The 20,269-nt window shown below is 33.6% G+C and overlaps 1 protein-coding gene across 3 annotated transcripts in view; it reads left to right on the forward strand.

Annotated features, from left to right (window-relative positions):
- The window catches only part of LOC126741883 (integrin alpha-PS2), a 264,327-nt gene extending 245,376 nt beyond the window's left edge, over positions 1-18,951 (forward strand). For 2 of the 3 annotated variants that reach the window (XM_050448342.1, XM_050448344.1), the window contains 18 exons: positions 1,384-1,630; positions 9,165-9,331; positions 9,399-9,547; positions 9,607-9,833; positions 9,886-10,120; positions 10,181-10,350; positions 10,410-10,588; positions 10,646-10,737; positions 10,787-10,895; positions 10,953-11,120; positions 11,173-11,370; positions 11,437-11,571; positions 11,798-11,963; positions 12,012-12,492; positions 12,546-12,831; positions 12,884-13,257; positions 13,314-13,544; positions 18,057-18,950. In XM_050448342.1, the coding sequence (XP_050304299.1) occupies positions 1,384-1,630; positions 9,165-9,331; positions 9,399-9,547; positions 9,607-9,833; positions 9,886-10,120; positions 10,181-10,350; positions 10,410-10,588; positions 10,646-10,737; positions 10,787-10,895; positions 10,953-11,120; positions 11,173-11,370; positions 11,437-11,571; positions 11,798-11,963; positions 12,012-12,492; positions 12,546-12,831; positions 12,884-13,257; positions 13,314-13,544; positions 18,057-18,137 (3,695 nt within the window). In that variant the 3' untranslated portion in view covers positions 18,138-18,950. Of the gene's footprint in view, positions 1-1,383; positions 1,631-9,164; positions 9,332-9,398; positions 9,548-9,606; positions 9,834-9,885; positions 10,121-10,180; positions 10,351-10,409; positions 10,589-10,645; positions 10,738-10,786; positions 10,896-10,952; positions 11,121-11,172; positions 11,371-11,436; positions 11,572-11,797; positions 11,964-12,011; positions 12,493-12,545; positions 12,832-12,883; positions 13,258-13,313; positions 13,545-18,056 lie in introns of all 3 variants that reach the window. The other variant, XM_050448343.1, reaches the window with a different exon arrangement.
- Positions 18,952-20,269: the final 1,318 nt, after the last annotated feature.

A 20,269-nucleotide genomic window follows, 5' to 3' on the forward strand; every position in this document is an offset into this window, starting at 1 on the left:
AAGGGAAAAATTACTTTTTCCTATTGTATTTTTATTATCCCTTGCTCCCTCCAATTGGTTATCTAGCTCCTCCATATTCAACAGCTTTTCAAAATATTGTTTTTATCGCTTTGCTATTTTTTCTCTTTTTGTGAATTCGTTTCCATTTTTGTCTTTCATAATCTCTCCGTGTTTGCATTACTTCTTCATAGAAGTTTCTTAGTATCCCCTAACGATAGTGTTGCGGTATATCATCATTTTTTTCTTTTTTGTATCTCTTTCCCCTTAATAAATTTATTAACTCTCTTTTTAGTTTGCTCATATTCCATCTGAAATTGAGGATCAGTCAGATACTTATCTCTATATTGTGTTTTATTTTGATTTGTTGTTCGCATTCTTCGTCGAATCATGTTTTTTTTTTTTAGATGGGATAGTGGCCCTAGTGTGTTTCTTGCATATGTTTAAATATTTTTGATATTTCTGACTGTTCAGAGCGTCAAATATATTGCTTAACTTTAGCGTGTTGTAGTTTATGTACATTGACTTTATAAGCTCACTCCCTGAAAGGCTTGGTTTTGAAGTCTTCGTATCTGTAGACTTATTAAGCTGGTATGATCGATGTAATGATCTAAGAGTATACTACAGAGAACTTTACAGAATACGAATATAAATTAATTTTCGCTCTTAATAAAAAAACAAAAAATGCTGTCTGTGGATTTAGGCCTATCTATGACAGAATATGAGTAATCAGAATTAGAAGTATCCCGAAAAACCATTACTATGGTAAACATTTATGTGCCCACAGAGGAAGCGACAGACAATCAAGGATGACTTCTACGACGAAGTAGTAAATGTATATTAGCAGCTACCATCGAAGAATGTCAGAATTATGCAAAGGGATGTAAACGTGAAAATAGACTAAGAAGCAATATCCAACAACAACGGTAACCGTTCTATAAGTTTTGCAGCAGACAACAACATGATAACTGCAAGCACATACTTTTCGCGAAAAGGCATTCCCAAATACATGTAGATGCCTAACACACTAAGAATCAAATTGACCATATTCTGATAAAAACGTATTCTGAGAAAAACGTCACAACAATGATATTATAAATGTGAGAAGCTTCAGAGGCACAGAGTGTGAGAAAATACGAATGTTAATTAAAATATTCCTCTAAGTTAATCCAAGAATATTCTCTATTATATTCCTTAAGTTTGGTATTTTAAAATTTAATTGGACTTTATTAATAATATCTCTGCTGTTAAAGCGTTTACTTTGTCTACCATTAAATTTTCAAATTTCATTTCTATTTTCAAATATAAGAATTTGTAATAATTATGTTAAAAGTTTATCTCTTAAAAAAACCTTCTAATGTAACATATTATCTTTTTGTTCTAAAGACTTTGCTGTTGGTGCTCCCTACGATGGCGAATTTAACCGTGGAGCAGTTTACATATTCTATGGATCATCTAAAGGCGTTCTCGAAAAATATGGCCAAGTTATTTACGCTGAGGACATGCACACCAGAAGCGGACTCCCTATTAACACCTTCGGTTTTTCCATAACTGGAGGCATGGATATGGATGGAAACGAGTATCCTGATATGGCAGTCGGAGCTTATTTATCCAATACAGCATTTTTCTTTAGGTAAGAATCTTTACCAATATAAGTTTTAGTGCATTTATGATATTGAAATTTTTTTGTAATATTGTTAGATATGAGACAGAAGTAATCACTCTCTTATTTCAATGAACTTCTGTTCTGTCTTAGTGAACTGATTGTTTAGTTAGTTACTGAGTTAGATTGTCTTTGTTTGGTATATATTTGTAATTCATAATCTGTTATAAACTGCCATAATAGTTAAATCTAAGCATTAGGATTTGATGAAATTCGCAAAGAAAGAAAGTTAGCATGTAGTGCTAAATGATAAAAGGATAGGTTTATCGGGATACTGTATAATATAGAAGCAAAAGAAATAAGTCTGTTTGCCGCCGATTTGCTTTCAAATACTTTATGTCTTTTTTAATTCTTGTTAAGTATGTTGAAAAAACATACTTTCCAGTAATTAAATTTTAACTCGCATTGCTTAAACTGGTCGGCTTGTCAATTTTCTGCATTAACCAATAAGATTTATCATACTGTTAAAAATGGAGGATGGAATCTGGAACACTCAAAATTTTCTGAGGTTTTACTTGTACTTGCAAGTCGTAGCTGGAATGGTAATTAATCTCAGCAAAGTCTTAATTGACACATAAAATATTGTATGATCAACCGTTTTCATACTTACGAATTAACAGCAGATAATCATTATAGGTGATTAGAGTTTTATGAGATTATGGCACAAAGCAGTTTTACCATTTTATATTAAGGTTCTATTCTTTAAGTTAATTTGAATGCCCAATTAGCAATTTTTCGACGCGAAAACGTTGCAAATTGCAACGCAACGTTGCATTGTTTCGTTGTCTTAACTGTAGAGACAACCCCGTTTTACACCAATTTAAAAGAGATTTTTTTAGCTGTTTCAACCTTTAGCAGTGACTACCCGTTAACTTTCTAAACTCGTTTGCAACGTTATTAGAATTACTGATTTTTGGACGGATGGTCACCATAACGATAGAAAAATTAATTACTTTTTTAATAATAAACTAACAGATAACTCCAGTTGGCAGCTACTCCGAAAATACAACCTTTTTAATCCATCCTTTAAACAGTATTTATTAATATTTGTTTTGTATGTAGTTTTATATAGTGAATTATATGGGTAAAATACCCGTTTTGAAAGATTTACGAGCATTTAATTTATAAACGGAACATAGTTTACTGTGAAAAGATGTTACTTTAGCCTCAAATAACACGCGCGCCCTGAATTTATAGCGGATTTCAAAAAAATAATAATAAGTATTATTATTAAATAAATTAAATTAAATAAAAATAGTAATATTTTTTTTATTGATCGTTGTCCCTGGTTGGCCTGAAGCAAGAGGAAGGATCTAACCTAAAATTTTAATATTTCAATTATTTTTTGCAGTTTGTTGCGCGTATGCAGCACGTTTTTTTTACAAACTTTAATAAACAAAAACTTTAACTCTTACAAAAAAATGCATAAGCTCTTCGAAAAATTTAAACTCAGAACGTAATGATAACATTAGATTCGGAGTTCTCATTGCTGCTGCTACTGCTATATAAATGTTATAAAAAATAAAACTTTCTAAAATTTACCATTGTTTTCAAACTGGTTAGTCTCTTGTGTAAAGAAAGGCTATAAGGTAGGATATAGGAACCATGAAGGAAACCATTTACAAAAAGTAAACCCAGTATTTTAAGCTTTAAATATGTAAAATTTAATACAAACCTTTTCACTGTTATCTCCCGCCACTTCCATTGATTCTACATAATCCATACAACTTCGGGTAGCATTTAAACCTTCCGGTATAGGATTTGACACTTAGGCGAATTTGATTGATCCATTTCAAATAATCAACTAATCACAAAGTAGTGCTGAAGACCATGGCAGAATGTTGAACGGTGCTCAAATGCAGGTCAGAATGTTGCGCATTACTTTTTGCATATACAAATGTTAAAATAAACAGCTTATCTAAACTACCGTAGCTGTTCTTATTAAGAACAAATAATTATTTAATATCTATATTTTAATAAGAACAGTTAAGGTGGTTTGTCATAGTTTTTGGCAGATAGCATAACAATGTTTTTTCTTTATGCAAGGTATATGCTGACGTTATATGAAATGACTAGGCTTTTCATGAATTGAAAATTGAACTATAAGACTTATACATAAATATTCTTGAATTGAATCTGAAGGATATACAGAGTGTTTGGTAACATGATGCAAATCCGAAAAAAGGTGATAGTCTAAGCCATTTAGAACATTTTGATTTCATATAAGATATAGGTATTTTAGTTTTTTTACACACTTTAAATCTCTTTTTATATATTTTTTATTTTTAAATCTCCAATTTTTTTTGAGACACAGATGTTTTAAATAACTTACTTAAAAAAAACTGTGTTAGTGTCCTGATCCATGGGACTTGGCATTTGCCTGATTTTGCGCCACGTTAGTTGCCAAATTACGTTTTCGTTTTTTAGACCTTACATGTTCTCCCTTTGGTGGCCTGCCTACTGAAAGCCTTTTACAACCTCTAGTAGATCCTACTTTTCATCGACTAATGGCAGTAGGTTGTACTTTAATACTTAAGTTCGTTCTGTGGCGGATCGGTATTGAACTACCAGCAGTATTCAACAATGATTCCCATGATGTTTTTGTTTTAATACATTTCAATCTTCTAAGAAATCCTTCTTTGGTTAAATGTGTTGTGTCAAAAGTATTGTGATGTTGTTTCATTAAGGTCAGTATTTCTTCCCAAGTTCCTTCAGAATCTTGTCTGCAACCACTTGGGTTATTATTTTTTGGTGACACTGAAATAATATTATTGGCAGAAATATTATTGACATCCAAGCTGATTTCAGTATTTCGAATTCTTTTAGTATTTTCAATTTCTGGAACCACTAGAGGCTCGTAAAATGATATTGGTTGAACATTTTCTCCGAACGCCAATTTGGCCATAGAATATCGCGATCACAAGCTTACTGGAGGAGCATTTAATATTGCTTCTTCAAAATAAAAATAAATTATTCCTTGATTCTTGCAAAATCGACCAAATTTTCCACTGGAGCAAGTACAAGATCCAATATTTCCGTCAACATAATGAAATTCGCCCTTATTAATCATGCTAGGAACGTTGTACATTTTTGGGCTGATGCATTCAATATCATTTTTATTAATTCCAGAGGCTCTTTTTATTAGGTTTTTTACCAACAGTCGTGGAGTTGCATTTCTTGAATGAAGAAAGTTTCTTATCCTGTTTTGGTAATATTCTTCCAAGCATGTAGCGATAAAGTCGATTAGGGCTATTGCATTGTATGCCCTATTACGCGACAAAACAACATCTTTAAACAACCGGATACTTCACAGAAGTTGTAGATAAATCACGAAAGGCCATGCACCAATCTTCTTTTCTGTCCCAGTATTTTTCCGCGTAAGAGATCCATTGTGGATATCTTCTAAACACTTCTATTTTTGAATTAATATTAATGTCATCATTTCCGTCCAACCCATTTGCAGATAAGCTAGTTTGATAGCTATTTGCAGAATCTCCTCCTTAGCGATATTAAAAAAATAAGTTGCTCTCTGCATATCTTCTGAGTTTAAAATATCTCTAAATTCATTGTAGAGAGTCCGGCGACTATTTGCGTCTATATTGTGTTTTTTTTTCAAATAACCAACGCCACACTGCTTGAAGAATATGAAATCGGCATAAGAATGTTTTAAAAAAAGGAAAAACATGTTTAATTGCACTCCTTTCGGCGTCACTGTCATACGTAACAAATATTTTTGGATAACCCTGACCATTAAAGGTAAATGGTAAACTAGATTTTAATATTGTAAATCCAGCTTTATAGTCTTCTTCTGTCTGTCCTTTTGTTATAAAAATAGTAAGAGGCACAGCTCCTATCGCACAAGGAGTTAAAATAAATGTCACTGAATGACCACTTGCATGACAAGAAACTGTGCTATCAACAAACACTATGTCTTTTGCAAAATCTAACTGGTGAGCTCTTTGCATAAGTTTTGTTACGATTAATATGCAATAGGGATCCTCTTGATATTCAAGTATGATGCCCTTCTTAATGTATAGATCTCGCTTTTCTTTCAATTTTATTTCTAAAAAAATTAAAAATTGGAAAATAGTAAATCGGGAAAACCTTGTATCAGTAATCAAAACCTTGTATCTTAAACATACCTCTGTACGACCTACTATAAAACGCGGCGCCAAATTTCTTGTTCGCCATTCATTAAACCAATGCTGCACAGTGCAATACTTTGGATTTATTCTCGCATTAGCAAGCTCATCACTATCTATTCCAAGTTCTAATTCTAATTTTGACTCGTGAAAATTGATAGATTCAGTCAAGCCCAACCCATCACTAAAATATGATTCAAAACGTGATCTAACGTCATCTCTGGGACGAAAAAAAGAAGCTGGCTCTGCAGTCATTAGAGTATGGTTATGTTCTCCTTTAAACTCAATAACCGCTGCATATCCGTCCTACAGAGAAAAAAATAGGATATTTTAAAATACATAACTCTGTTCTCCGTTAAAAAGAAAAATAGATATTTTAAATTAAATTTTCACGATTATTGATTAAGAAAAAAGAGTTTTTGTTAGCAAAGTTTTAGTAGAATTTTCATAGAACCTCGAGTTTCTGAGGTACAGGGTGCCTCTGAAAACTTTCCGATTAGGAATCTGGAGCATCTCTCGGATTCCCTTTACCAAAAAGGAAAAAATTGTTATTTATAGAGCCAGTAACCTTAAGTTTTTTCTCTGTCTTATATAATCACCCTATATCCCACAGACGCAGATTGTACCACCTTGTACTTAATTACCTTTAAATAAGAGTCTTTTTTCTTCGTATTCTTGGTGGACAACTTTATTGTGATGATTAGTTGCGCTTGACATCCTGTATTTTTTGATTTTCCTCTTTTATTGTTTTCCATCTTAATCCTCCTATAGCCACTGTGATGGCAAATAAAAGCTTTTCTGAAAGTTAATTATTATTTACTGAGAAATATTATTAAAGAAGTTGTGTACTTTCAATTGGCCTCCAGTTTATATTTTAAGTAAGTCGGCAAATTAATTACCGTTTTAAATAATCATAGATGGCAATTGTATTTTATGTAAGATATATCGTTAGATCGTGTAATATCTACAAAATTATTTACTGGATACAATAAAAATAATTATTTAAACACAGAACAGCACATTAAATTTTAAGTGGACTATGGTTTGCAAAATTTCAAATTAAAATTACTAATCAATGTAGTAACTATGTATAGTAAATATACAGGGTGTATCATTCGTGACTACAAATATTTTAAGGGGTGAAAATACATCAAATTTTAAGCAAAAAAGTCAAATAACTTTTTTCTAAATTCGCCACGGTCTTTTTTTCTAAATGGATTTAAAATTAAAATCTTTGCGAGTCACTATTTAAAGATTTATTGAAAATTTTTCATTTATTCATATTAATATCGAAAAAGTAATCAATTGAACATAATTTTTCAAAAAAAATTCAATTACTATGGTTAGACAGAAAAAGAAACAACATTTTTTAATGTTATTTAAAAAAAAAACCGTGGCGAATGAAAAAAAAGTTATTTGACTTTTTTGCTTAAATTTTGATGTAGTTTCACCACTTAAAATATTTGTAGTCATGAGTGATACACCCTGTATAATAATATAAAATAAATATAGTAGTGCATTATTATATCATATTTTATGAACTTTTCTAACATCGGACCAGGTATTAACCCCTTACTGACACGTCATTATTCGAATCATATCCACAGAAAAATTTTAAAAAATCAAAAAAATTGAATAATAACAATTAGTTATTGTTTTAACATCGAACTAAGTGCTAACATATTTTTGATACGACGTTTTTCTAATCATAAATAAAAAATGGTTCCTTCAATCAGAATAAAACGCTACCCTCTAATTCATTGTACTTAAAACAATTCATGTTAAAAGGTCTTCATAAAATGCGTTTACTACCAAGAAACCTTGTAAACGATAGTATACCGCTTATACCAATTATTAACCTATTACATAAATTAATGGGAAGTTTTAGCTAAGAAATATTTAGATAGACCTGTATACAAATTTTTTAACATTTTTAATACTGGACTTATAACGCTATGACGAAAATGTCTGTTCCTCATATTCATTTAACCATTCGACAACATCTTTTTCATTTTTCATGTTGTCCCTATACAAATTTTCGGTAACTTTTATTAGTCTCTCCATAATTAATTAATTATTACACTCCAATATTGCACGAATTGTAACGAACTAATATTGCACTGTAATACTGCACGAACGGAGAACGCATTAACGGATTGTTGACACGTAGTCAGCCTAGAAAAACCGCGCCAACCACATTGCAACAATCCGACTTGTGTTTTACCACCGTCCAACATTCTGACCCTAATTTTGGCACTTCGCATTTATTGGCGAAACGAACTCAAATCGACCAATTAAATTCGCCTGTGTGTCAAATCCTATACTGGAATGTTAAAATGCCTTCGGGTAAGCTAGTTGTAGGCATTTCTGCTTCCATTACAAGTTTTTTTTGCGTTTGTAGTAAGTTGCAGCATAGTTAGTCTTTATATCTCTTCCTTTTTTAAAGCAAAACGAAAATAATAAATCCCAATAATTCCAAGCAAAAAATGAATGATAAAAATAAAAATATAGATTAGATAGGTTATGTTGAATTGAATCTTTTTTTCTTTCTCTTATTCTCGCTACCTTTGTTTTTCATCTTCTTCCTAAAACTCTTAACATGAGTCATAACAAGTTAGTGGTAATGTTGGTCATGAGGTAACGTTGTTATTACTGGGTTTTTGATTCAAAAAATTGTACACGTTTGCACGTCGTTGTTTTAAGAGTAAATTACTACTGCTACCATCTATAGTAAAAAAAGACGTTGTAAAAACACCAATATCAGTTGCGATACAGGTGCAATACGCCGAAGTTTGGTCGAAAATAAACGTCGTTGCAAAAGCAACTAAATTTTGCACTGAAAATAACGTTGCAACTAGTGAAAATAAGAGTAATCTCAACTTAGGTGACTACAAAATGTTACTTGGATGGCTTCACTTATTAGGTTTTTTCAAGAGAACAATACTCTACTTGTTCGACACTTATTTATATAGAATTAGACATTACGTGTTACCAAATAGATGGATTAAGAACTGAGACAGTTCCTCCAATCGATTGACCCATTCGCCCACAGAACTTGACATCTCTTGAATTTTTCTTACTAAGTCTTATTAAGTCTTACAGTCATATGTTAATAAAATAATTCGGAATTCACCAATTGGAAAACGTATTACCAATGTCCATAGCGACACTATTGTTACAATATCTTATAAGAATTTCATCTGACGGTCTGAAAGCGTCAGAGGTCATGCGCTCACTTCAAGTATTTAATAATATACTGTCTGATTCACTGATATTTTTTATAATATTACATTTCAACTCTAAATATGTTACTCTAATTAGTTTGACAAATGACAAATAATCTTAACAATGGTGTTTTATAGGGCTCGACCGGTAGTACGGGTAGAAGCTGGCGTACGATTTAATATAGAAAACAAACAAATCGACATTAAAAAGAAGACTTGCACCTTACCCAACGGGCAGAAAGTCAGCTGTACTACCATCGACTTCTGTATTAAATATAGTGGAAAAGGAATTCCAGCACAAATTCGTAAGTACCAGGGACATCAGATGTCTTGATGATTTTGACTATTTGTTTTAAATTATAATTTTTATAGGATTAAAGGTGCAGTATATTTTGGATACAAAAAAGCTAAGTATTCCGAGGATGTCATTTTTAAGAAAAAATGGCAATACCCTCAATGACACCATTATCTTATACAAAGATAGTCCTGACACTTGCCAAACCGAACAAATTAATATAAAGGTTAGAAATTTAAATAATAATAATAATTTAGATCATAATGACTTAAACTATATTTTCAGAATGATATTCGAGACAAACTTACACCACTAGAAGCAGAAGTAAAATACTTTATGATTCAAGAAGAAGTCGAAGACTCATATTATGGCAGAGTCAGGAATCCTGGATCTCAGCTTAAGCCAGTCCTAGACTTAAACCTTCCTCCTTCTAGAAAAGATTCTATTAATATCCAAAACGATTGCGGACATGATAATGTCTGTATACCTGACTTACATATTAACATTACTAAGTAAGAAAGACTTTAGCATTATATGAGAGTATTTTCTATACTATTTTTTTAGGAATGTGCAAAAATACTTATTGGATTCTAATACTAACCTAGAATTCGACATTATCGTTTCAAACTTTGGTGAAGACTCTTTCGAAACTACCCTGGATATGACTTACCCGGAAGGAGTTTACTATAAAAAAACTGAAGTGAAAGAGGACATGCAAGCTATTGGAATCTTATGCAGTACTGGAGAAAATAGGACAATCAGTTGTGATATTGGAAATCCTTTGCCTGCTCGAAAAATTGTAATATCTTTATATTTGCTACATATTTTTTTAAATATATTATATTTATAACACTTTTAGGCCTCATTTAGGATGATTTTTGTACCTTATCATAAACAAGGCATAGCTCCTACCTACGAGTTTGATTTTATCGTTAACAGTACTAATCCAGAAAGAAACGAGACTATTGAAGACAACCATAGTCATATTACTGTCGATATTTGGGTAGATTCTGCTTTGTATGTGGACGGGTAAAAGACACTTTATTTTGTACTCTACTAATTAGATCTTACCGCGTTTTTATCTTTAGCCGTTCTATCCCTCAAGAAGTTCACATAAGTAATTTGACCCAATATTCATCTGAAAATATAACCAAGGAGGTAGAAATTGGACCACAAGTTACCCATTTGTATACCTTGAGAAATAGAGGACCTGCAACAATATATGAGGCTGAGATGTATTTCTTATGGCCCTGGCAAACTTTAGCAGGTACTTACCAATTATAATTTTATCGACTAAATTGTAATTCAATGCATTTTAAAATAGGTGATGATCTGCTGTATCTTCTGGACAATCCTCATGTTCCCGAAGGAGTTAAATGTGAAATGTCTGTACCAGCAAATTACAGAGGCTACCAAGTAAGTTTAAATAATTGAATTTAATATAGCAATTAAAAAAATTACTTAGGTGGACTATAATCCCAAACCAATTTGGGAGAGACTTCAAATTGACTCTTCAAGTCACGATGTTGGAACAAGGTATGGAGGGGTTAAGGTGGAATCTGGATATGTACCCGGTAAAGAAAATAGCTTTTTCTAAAAACACTATTTTAACCATTTTAAATCTATAACAGGTACCATTGGTGGTAGCAGTGCAACCATTCAAAACACAAAACTGGATGAAGAAGTTAAAATTTCTTCAGGAGATTCCTCTACTGTATACGAAGAAAGACATAATGCATCGGCTACAAGCTCTGCACAAGGCTCTGGATGGGCTACAAATTATGGTCAAGATAGCAGTGGTAAGTTCTTGATTTATATATAATTTAAATTCTAATATTTCACATTTTTCAGGTCATATAGGCAAAGCTGGCCAACAAGTCTATACTAAATCTGAATGGCACAAATCTATTGTTAATGGGAAGGAAGTTATAAGGTGGACAAACGTCACTACCATCAAAGATGCATCTGGAAAAATAATAAATACTATTTACTCTACTGATGATAACAACGGGGATCAAGTATTAAGCAGTAGCAATGTTGATAATCAAGGTAATGACTTGTAATTTAAAATTTGTATAGGCTACGAATATTTCTAAATTTCAAATATTTATACAGAAAGAACTAAACCAAAGATATTCTATACTTCTTCAGGGAGTGCCAGTACCACAGGTGAAGAAAACTTATCGATTTCTGGCAGATTTGGAACAGCAACTGTGCAAACTGAAGACAAGGTTCATCAAAAAACTAATGGTAAGAAAAATATAAATTAGATTAGTATTCCAACGGTTGTCTTTATTTAATAGGTCGTATATTTAATAGGTGAATCAAGATGCAACTTTTGAATGTATTGCATTTTAAAACTGAAACATCAACACAGTGTTTTGTGTTTTTTTTCTGTGCCTCAAATTAATTACTTCCTACATGAAGAATTACTCTTGCAGCAGTAACTTTCATTCTGATCTTAATTTAATTTCAGTTGGTACACAAGAATCAAGTGGAGCAGTGCAACATTTCAGTAGTGGTCAAAGTGGTTATGCCCAAGAAAACAAGTTCCACGAAGAGCATAGTTATACAGTAGGCGGAGGTATAAGAGAAGGAGGCGTCAGCAGCACTAAATCACATGAAGAAAAAGTCATAAGCAGGTAAATACAGGCAATTCATGTAAACTTGCTTTCTTACAAATATTATAGTTCAACAGCTTCAAGTGTTGATGTCGAAGAAACCAGACGGAGATACGAACAAAGGCTTCAATATGAAGAGAGAATCAGGCAACAAGAATTAATCAAAAGCCGAGAGGAAGAACGTCGTAAAAAAGAGGAAGAAGAGAGGCGAAGATATGAAGCGGAATGGAGACAAAGGGAGGCTGCTAGAATTGCAGAAGAAATTGCAAGAAAACAAGCAGCGGAGCGCCAAAGAAAAGAAGAAGAACTTAGGAGGCAGCAGCAGACGAGACCCACAGAATATGAATATAGAAGGCAGCAACAGTTAAGAGAAGAGGAAATCAGGCGCCGAGAACAGGAACAAAGAAAACAGCAAGAGGAAGAACGAACTCGCATAGAAGCAGAAAGGCGCAGACAATATGAATACGAAGAAAGAATTAGGCTTGACGAAGAGAGAAGAAGACAGTGGTCTCAACAAATAGGTGAAAGTGCAGGCTCTGGCGGGCAACATGTAAGTCTTATAGTCATGGATTATAATAAAACCTTTATGATGATCTTTTTTAGGCTGGAGATTCTTTCATTCAAGGTCGTAAGAGAACAGGTTACTTCGATGCACAAGGTGTTTATCATGATGAAACTCAATTAGCATCACATAAGGGTCAAGATGGCCAAATAATATTTAACAAAACTTGGACTGCTGAGAGTGAGGCGACCATCCCTCTAGATACCTTTGAACGTGAAGGTAATTTTGGCGGTCAGTTGAGTTTTGGTCAAGCTGCTGCTTCTGGTAATGGTTTCAAAACTGAGACTATTGATTTGGGTGATGCTCTTGGCAGGGGAGGTGCAAACGGTAAGCAATCTTTAAACGAGTAAAATTCCGTTTTAATGCGAATTCTATTTAGGAGCCTCTGGCCATCAATGGGGCGGTACTCGAGAACATACTCAAGGTACACATTTCTCTGGCACCCTCGAAGAAGGTATAACAAATCAAGATGACTATAATTCAGATTACGAAAGAAATTGGTGGGAAGATCCATCTGCACAACCTGCTGATCGTCATTTCGCCCAAAGAGATAATGTACCTACAGATAGACCGGACCTAAGCAGATCAAGAGGGAAGAGGCAAGTTTTGGAGCTGGATAGAAATATTGATGACATTTTAAAATGTACCGCTACAAAGTGTTACATTGTGAAATGTGTCGTGGGTACTTTAAAAAAGGATGAGTTTATTTCAATTGCTATGAGGTCCAGATTAAATGTGCGAGCTGTAAGACATGTAAGCCCCATAAGCTTGCGTAAAAGGAAAATATTATTTTGTAATTATTGTTTTAGTTAAGCACAACTCAACCTGTGAAATTATCTTCAATGATGGTAGCAAGGATATCAAAGCTACCATATATAGGAAAGCCAAAAGATCAAGCTCTACATACTCATGAGATCTTTACGGATATCCCCGCAGGAGAGCAAGAATTACCACCCCCCGTAGTTCCATTATGGATTATATTGCTGTCGGCGATAGCGGGGACACTTATTCTGTTGCTAGTTATTTTGTTATTATATAAGGTAACGTGTTAATTATTTTGTACTAAATATTCTAATCATCTAATTTTTTAAAGTGGTTTTAATGCAACATAATCTATATTTGAAATAGGATTCAAAAAACTTTTTTATTTAATTTCAACTTAAATTGGTTACATAAGTCATATAATGGCTAGTGGAATAAAAGGTAATTTAATTACTCTATCTGCGAAGAGATACAAAAAGCTTACACTCTTCTCGTAACAATGCTCTTTAACCCATTCAAATAGTATTTGGCATTTTTCTCTACAAAATAGGTGTTTATGAACAAGACAGTTTCTCCATTTCAAGAAAATATCTGCCTCCGAGTTTAATTTTTAGCTTAGGGAATAATTGCAGAAGTCTCTTGCAGCTAAATCTGGTGAGTAAAGATGGTGATGGTAAAGTCGTTCAAATCGTAATTGAATATAATGAAGTGTGGAAAGAACTGTTCTAATAAAACTGTTTTTTTCGCTATTTCTGCCTTTAACTTGTCAAATAATGATGAGTAGCATACTCCTGTTTCAAGATCATTGATTGTAATTACAAAACTATTCCAAGAAACAGTCGCTATTACTTTCCCACCTAAAAAAGACATATGTTTTTGGAGTCGATTCTTTCTGTGCGGTTCACTGTTTTGAGTGTATATTGTTTTGTTTCGTCTGTATTTTGTTTCGGGCATATAATGATGTATCCAAGTTTGGTCCATGATTATTAATTGGCGCAAACAAAATATTATGCCTAAACTTTATCAAAAGAGCAATTGAAAATTTCCAAATCCTTGTATCCATCTAATTAGTTTTTGATTTACGTAGGGGCATTACCTTTTAAAAACAAATATTCAATAACAGCGCACCTGACTAGAGAAATATTAGAAAACAATGTCTATAGGCTATGTTGGCAAGGCAGAAGCTCTGAGTATGCATAGGACAACTACGAAATAGATAGTGAAGCGAAAAGATAGGCTTAGATAAACACCTCTAATTATAGTTAAAACAATAAATTTAATATAAACAATAAATTGTTTTAGATTAAGGTAGTAGATAACTTACTGCAAACGCTATTGAATAAATATATTCAAACCTGATTAGGGACAATTAATACGGGCCAAATCAAGTTCATTTGTATCTTCTTACCCCACTATGCAAATACCAGTAATCTTGACCACGACTGCGTTGTCTATAATTGTTTTCGCAAGTAAATGTTATGAATTTTTTTCTATATCAATTGTCACAGCTTCAAATCTAAATCTCTGAGCCTTGTTAGACATATTAGTCTAGAGATTTCTACTAAATAAGCTAATCGGCTCTTAGTATTCTTGGTCTTTTTAGTCACAAAATTATGTAGCTTGACTGTAATCGTTGATTGGTAGATTTGGTTTTACTTTTGTTTGTGTTATAAGAACTACTCTTGGTTTCACCAATTTCACAATTTCTAGACAAATTAGTTGAGTGGTTAAAACGTATTAATATTTAACTGGCGAGTTCACTGTTGTTATGTATTGCAAAGCATTGTTGTTGAGCAATAAATTATTGTTCTGCGCCTCTCCACGTTACAAGGATAAAAAAAATGTTGTTTTTTCAATGTGATGCTTTACTCGCGCCGCTTTAAATATCACGCCAGCATTCCGAATTGCACTGCATTGGACTGACAACTCTCTCCCAACAGCGACGCGGCTTCTTTTATACTCGGCTGGCCATGATTCCGGAAGATACGCATCTCCAGAGGCGTCATGCAGTGTGCCACTTATGTCATTCCGAAATGATAGAGAACAGCTGATAAACCCGGCGTTTCTAATATCGTTGCATTGCCCCTTCCCTAAGCTTATCTCGTCCCGAAATGCTTTCAAAGATAATGGATTTCGATATTGGCATCCCGTTTTACAACTGAATCTCTTGTAGAAATAACAATCAACGCTTTTCTCCAGAGAACGACGTTTGGTAGTATAGCAGCACACCAAAACTTTCACGCCTGAAGACTACTTTTAATATGCTGCGAATTAACTTCCCATCCAGGTTATCAAGTCCGCATGCGACTTAAGGTATTGCTAGGTTTCTTAAACCCCCGGCAACTCCTCCATTAGAGAACACAAAGCATCCTAAACGCCCTTATTGTTAGCCTTGTTGGTTGGCCTCTGTGAATCTTCTTTGGTAACCAGGTAAAGAATCTTTCTGCCAGTCTCTTCATCTCAAGTGCTTGGGCGATTCTGGGGTAAGAGCGATGCAGCTCTTGAATTTTTCCAAAAGGAAAGCCTCATCTATTGCGCCAGGCATTTCTAAAACCTTAGCCACACAATATGCCAGATCATACTCAGCTGAAGCAGTACATAGGTCTTGCTGCACTTCACAGATCACGTACCGACTCTTTCGGCCACTTCTTTGTGTTTTGTAAAGAACATCTTTGATGGGTTTCAGAACTTTGTATGGCCAATCCCAAGATGTTTGAAGTCTTGCTGGTAAGCTCTTCCTCATCTTAGGGTCATAAAGCCATACCAAGTCACTGTTCTAGCTCTGGTCTTTGGCATTAAAATCATATGCATCCTTCATTCGATCGCTAGCATCTTGAATAAAAATGCGCACTTAACTATGAATGAGATCCATTCTCTTACGCAGCTCACTGACGTAGTCTTTCCGAGCAACATCGGTTCCTGGTGGGCAACCAAACTTCAGAACACCTGGAAGACGGAGCTCTCTTCCCATCACTATTCAGGTTGGACACTCTCCTGAGACCTATCCCTGTCTCTTTGGTGGCTAGAGAGCTAAAGACAACTACACTTTGACTAAATACCAATTAATGGTCCTTATAATGCGCTCCACCTACTATCTGACTACGAGGGGTACAGTAGTTCTCGTTTTTTTGATTCCAGTCGTCTTGATCCATTCTTTTATTAAAACGTCGGCGATAACAATGCTTTCAAAGTGAATCCAAGATGTCCTCCTGACACACCAGCGTAAATTTCCTCTATCAACTCCGAAATCCGACATTTAGGTACAACGGTTTAATTCGTTTTCCCTTTGCCGTCGTGGTCAACTATTTATTTCCGCCGCAAGAGTCCATCTTTCAAAATTAGAGAGTTCCATTGTGCCCTATATCTAGATCTATAGATCCTGAATCCTAAAGATGCTCTGTTCCTGGATCCCTTTCCTCCCCAATGAGAGAATTTGCTTTTTCAGTGAAGAAGATTTTTCCATAATTTCTACTTTTAATTCGTTCTTGCTCCAATTCTTCTTTTAATTATATCTTTTTTCTAACCTAACAGAAATCTCTTTTAGCGCACTTTTTAAATTGGTAAGTGTGACAGAGTCTTCCAATTTTCTTGCAACTTCACATCTAAGTTGGCGGAATTTCCAAGTAATTTAGCTTTCAGGCCTAAACCAATATCGCTTGCATCAGCAAAAACAAAGTTGTCAAGGTCATCGCCCTCCTCAAGTAATGCATTCCTTTTTCCATACAATTTCCCTTTTCTTTAGCTTCCTTTTCAGCTTAGATCTACGTTTTCACATAACCAGTATAGTCTGATTTATTTTAATCCATTATTTTTTTTTATTTTTCACCGATGTCCAGTTGACGGACCTCCAATTAACAGGCCACATCGGACACCAATGTACCATTATTACCGTTCGTTAGGTGTGAATTTAAAAAGTCAACTAATTTATTTACACGCTTACACTACTAAACACGATGACTAGAAATATTTATTTACCATTATTTATGTCTGATTTTAAATATCGGGCCAATATTCCCAACTGCACTGCCCTGAACTGATAACTGCTCCCACCTGCGACATGTCTCCTTGTATATTCGACTGACCATGATTCCGGAAGAAGGACGTCATTCCGGAATGATGGAGAACAGCTGATATTCTCAACGTTTCCAATATCGTTTCCATAAACTCTAGAAATCTCAGGACGTTCAACGCCTATGCTGAGCTATGTATACAGCCAAGGCTAAACTCGGGGCGCACGAACGTTTCCCCATCACTCACTCTGTCGCGCTCTCTGTTTCTCTTTCACGTTTGTTTCTCTTTCGCGCTCATGTATCCTAGTATTATGCAGACACGTTACCCTGCTTTCCCAAAGTTACGTTGTATTATAGTTATTTTGTTTTTATGGGCGCACTAAATGCTGCATATTTCATATGCGCGGGCAGGTAAGCGCAGCTGCAACTTTTAATGCAGGGAGCTTTTAGCTTTTGTTACTAGTACCTGTTGAACGTCCTGAGATTTCTAGGGCTCACCATCATATAATAGGCATCAGTTCTTTAAGCTGCCTTAAGGGAAAATTGCTTAAAGAGAGCTTTTTTTACAAACCATTTATCTGTTGATAGTGAGAGTCCTTAATGAGCATGTAAGCTTGTAATCCACAACTCCAAATACAACAGTTAATCACATTTTCTATTGTTAAATTTCTCAATAGAGTGAACAATAGTTAACTGTATTAAGCATCTCTTATTTAATCAAATACATTTTTAAATATATTTTATCCCAAGTATTACCTTTATTAATCAATTGTTTTTCAGTGTGGATTCTTCAAGAGGAAGCGACCATCTTCAGCCCCGGAAAGACAGCCTCTAAGAACAAACGGATATCACGGGGATTAGATAATATAATTAAAAAATTAGTAAACAATTTTTGCTACGCCTTGACATTTTCGAGGAAGTTGATTTTAAAACGACTTATTTTAGAAGATAATAGTACTAATCATGAAATAAAGTACTAATAAAATAACTCGACTAAAAAAGACTTACAAACGAAGCGAGTAAAGATTTAGTCATATTTGTTAATTGTGTTCAAACGATTGAATATTTGATATTTTAATGTGCCTTGAATAGAAATAGTATGAATGATATTAATAATTGCTAGTTTCAAAATTTAGATGGCGCGTCAAAAGTTCACTCAGCCTATTGAGTATTTATTTATTAAAATGTAGTATGACGTACGAACATTTGTTAAATTATATGTGACAGTGCCTTTAGAAATCGATCTGTTGTGCCTTATATTTTATTATGTGCCAGAACTATAAATAGCCTATATAATATATAAAATATGATAAAAATTAATCATTTTTAGGCTCGACTAAAATAATTACGCTTATTTAAAATAACTTAAATACATTTTTTTACTTATTTAGGATTTGTTTTGCAGCTACTTTGTATGGCCTAACTGTGTTTTTATTTAATTCTATTATATTTTGCTGTATGGATAAGTGTGTATACTTTAGTGAATGTATAGTTTTTGTTTTATTTGTAAAAATATAATCGAAAGTTTTAAATATTGAATCTCTAAAAATAAAATATATTTTATAAATGTACATTTTTGATCCCAGTTATTTTATTATTGTATATTGTGACTTTATTTATTGTACGACAACTAGGGTTTTAGTATAATTTTATGCCGCGCGTTTATGTAAATTCTGCGCTCTCTTGGAACATTTTTAAAGCAATTTAAAAGTTTGGATATGTGAATGTATGATAGGTTTTTTTTTGTTAACTGTATATTTTTATTTATATTTATAATGATTTTTAACAATGTCTGTGAATAAACTTAAATTATTGTTAATTTGTGTTTTTGTCATAATACATAAGTATGGATTTTTTATTGAAAAGTGGAGTGACATTTAAGAAGTCATTTCCAGTCATAAAATTCAAATCCAAGCGTTAAGTGATTGTCTGGAAGAACAAAAACCTCGTTAAATCTGTATTTTCGGTAGATATATTAATATCATCCTTTTTCAATTCTCGACATTATTACCGCTATACTGATTTTTACGTTGAAAACTTGGTCGAACACACAATCTTCTTTTATGCGATATTTTACGACTTATTACTTATTTGACTAGTTATTTTTTGACTGTCGAAAATATTACTAGTCAACGGTTCCCATAGACCGAGTCGATCGACAATGTTGACTAAATGAGGATGTGGCTCAAGCCTGGCTAATGCCGATTATTTCGTCCATCTCCAAAGAGTCCTGCTCTTGAATACGACACATTTTGCTAAACCGATTGTGCGTTTGAGATCTATAAGGAATTTTGCAGATACCAGTCTGATAATAAAATTTTCGTCCTGATTAGCTGCGGGATCAGGCCCTTCGCTAGGCTGCACTCTACAGGTTTCCCTTATTAGTTCACTTAGGTCCTTTAGAGACTTCAGTACTAGTTTCGAGTAAGCAACTCTCCACAGAAGCCTGCATCAAGCTTATCCTGTATTCGATTTATAGCACTTTTGCAGCTTTATCTAGAACCATGTTTGGTGCGTTCCCGCTCCTACGATGGTACTTGAATTACCATCATAAGAATTACCATTATTTTCACGGTATTAAAGGTAGAACTATCATTATTTTCTTTACCAATTTAATGGGTTTCTAAATTAAAACGAATAAGTTTATTATTACAAGAAATTGTATTATTTTATATTTTTGTTTTTTTTTATTATGGCTACTATGCTATTTGAAGACAACAGGGGAAAAACGTGCCAAGTCATTTTTCTATTTTTTGACAGGAAACCAATTTTAAAGTTAGAAACGCTACGATAATTACACAGCTTGCAAAATGGTTATTTATTTGCCATCGTATTGAAGCTATGGCCTTGCTCTATGTCCTCAATGACATTTTGTAAAATAATATTAAACTGGTACTTCACCACAATGTGTCGAAGTTTCAAAGAACTCCAAATACCGGGGAAAAAGGTGTTATGTCACTGACTTAGCACGTTCTTTTATTGTATATACTTAT

This window comes from Anthonomus grandis, chromosome 11 (genome assembly GCF_022605725.1).
Source record: "Anthonomus grandis grandis chromosome 11, icAntGran1.3, whole genome shotgun sequence".
Lineage (NCBI taxonomy): Eukaryota > Metazoa > Arthropoda > Insecta > Coleoptera > Curculionidae > Anthonomus > Anthonomus grandis.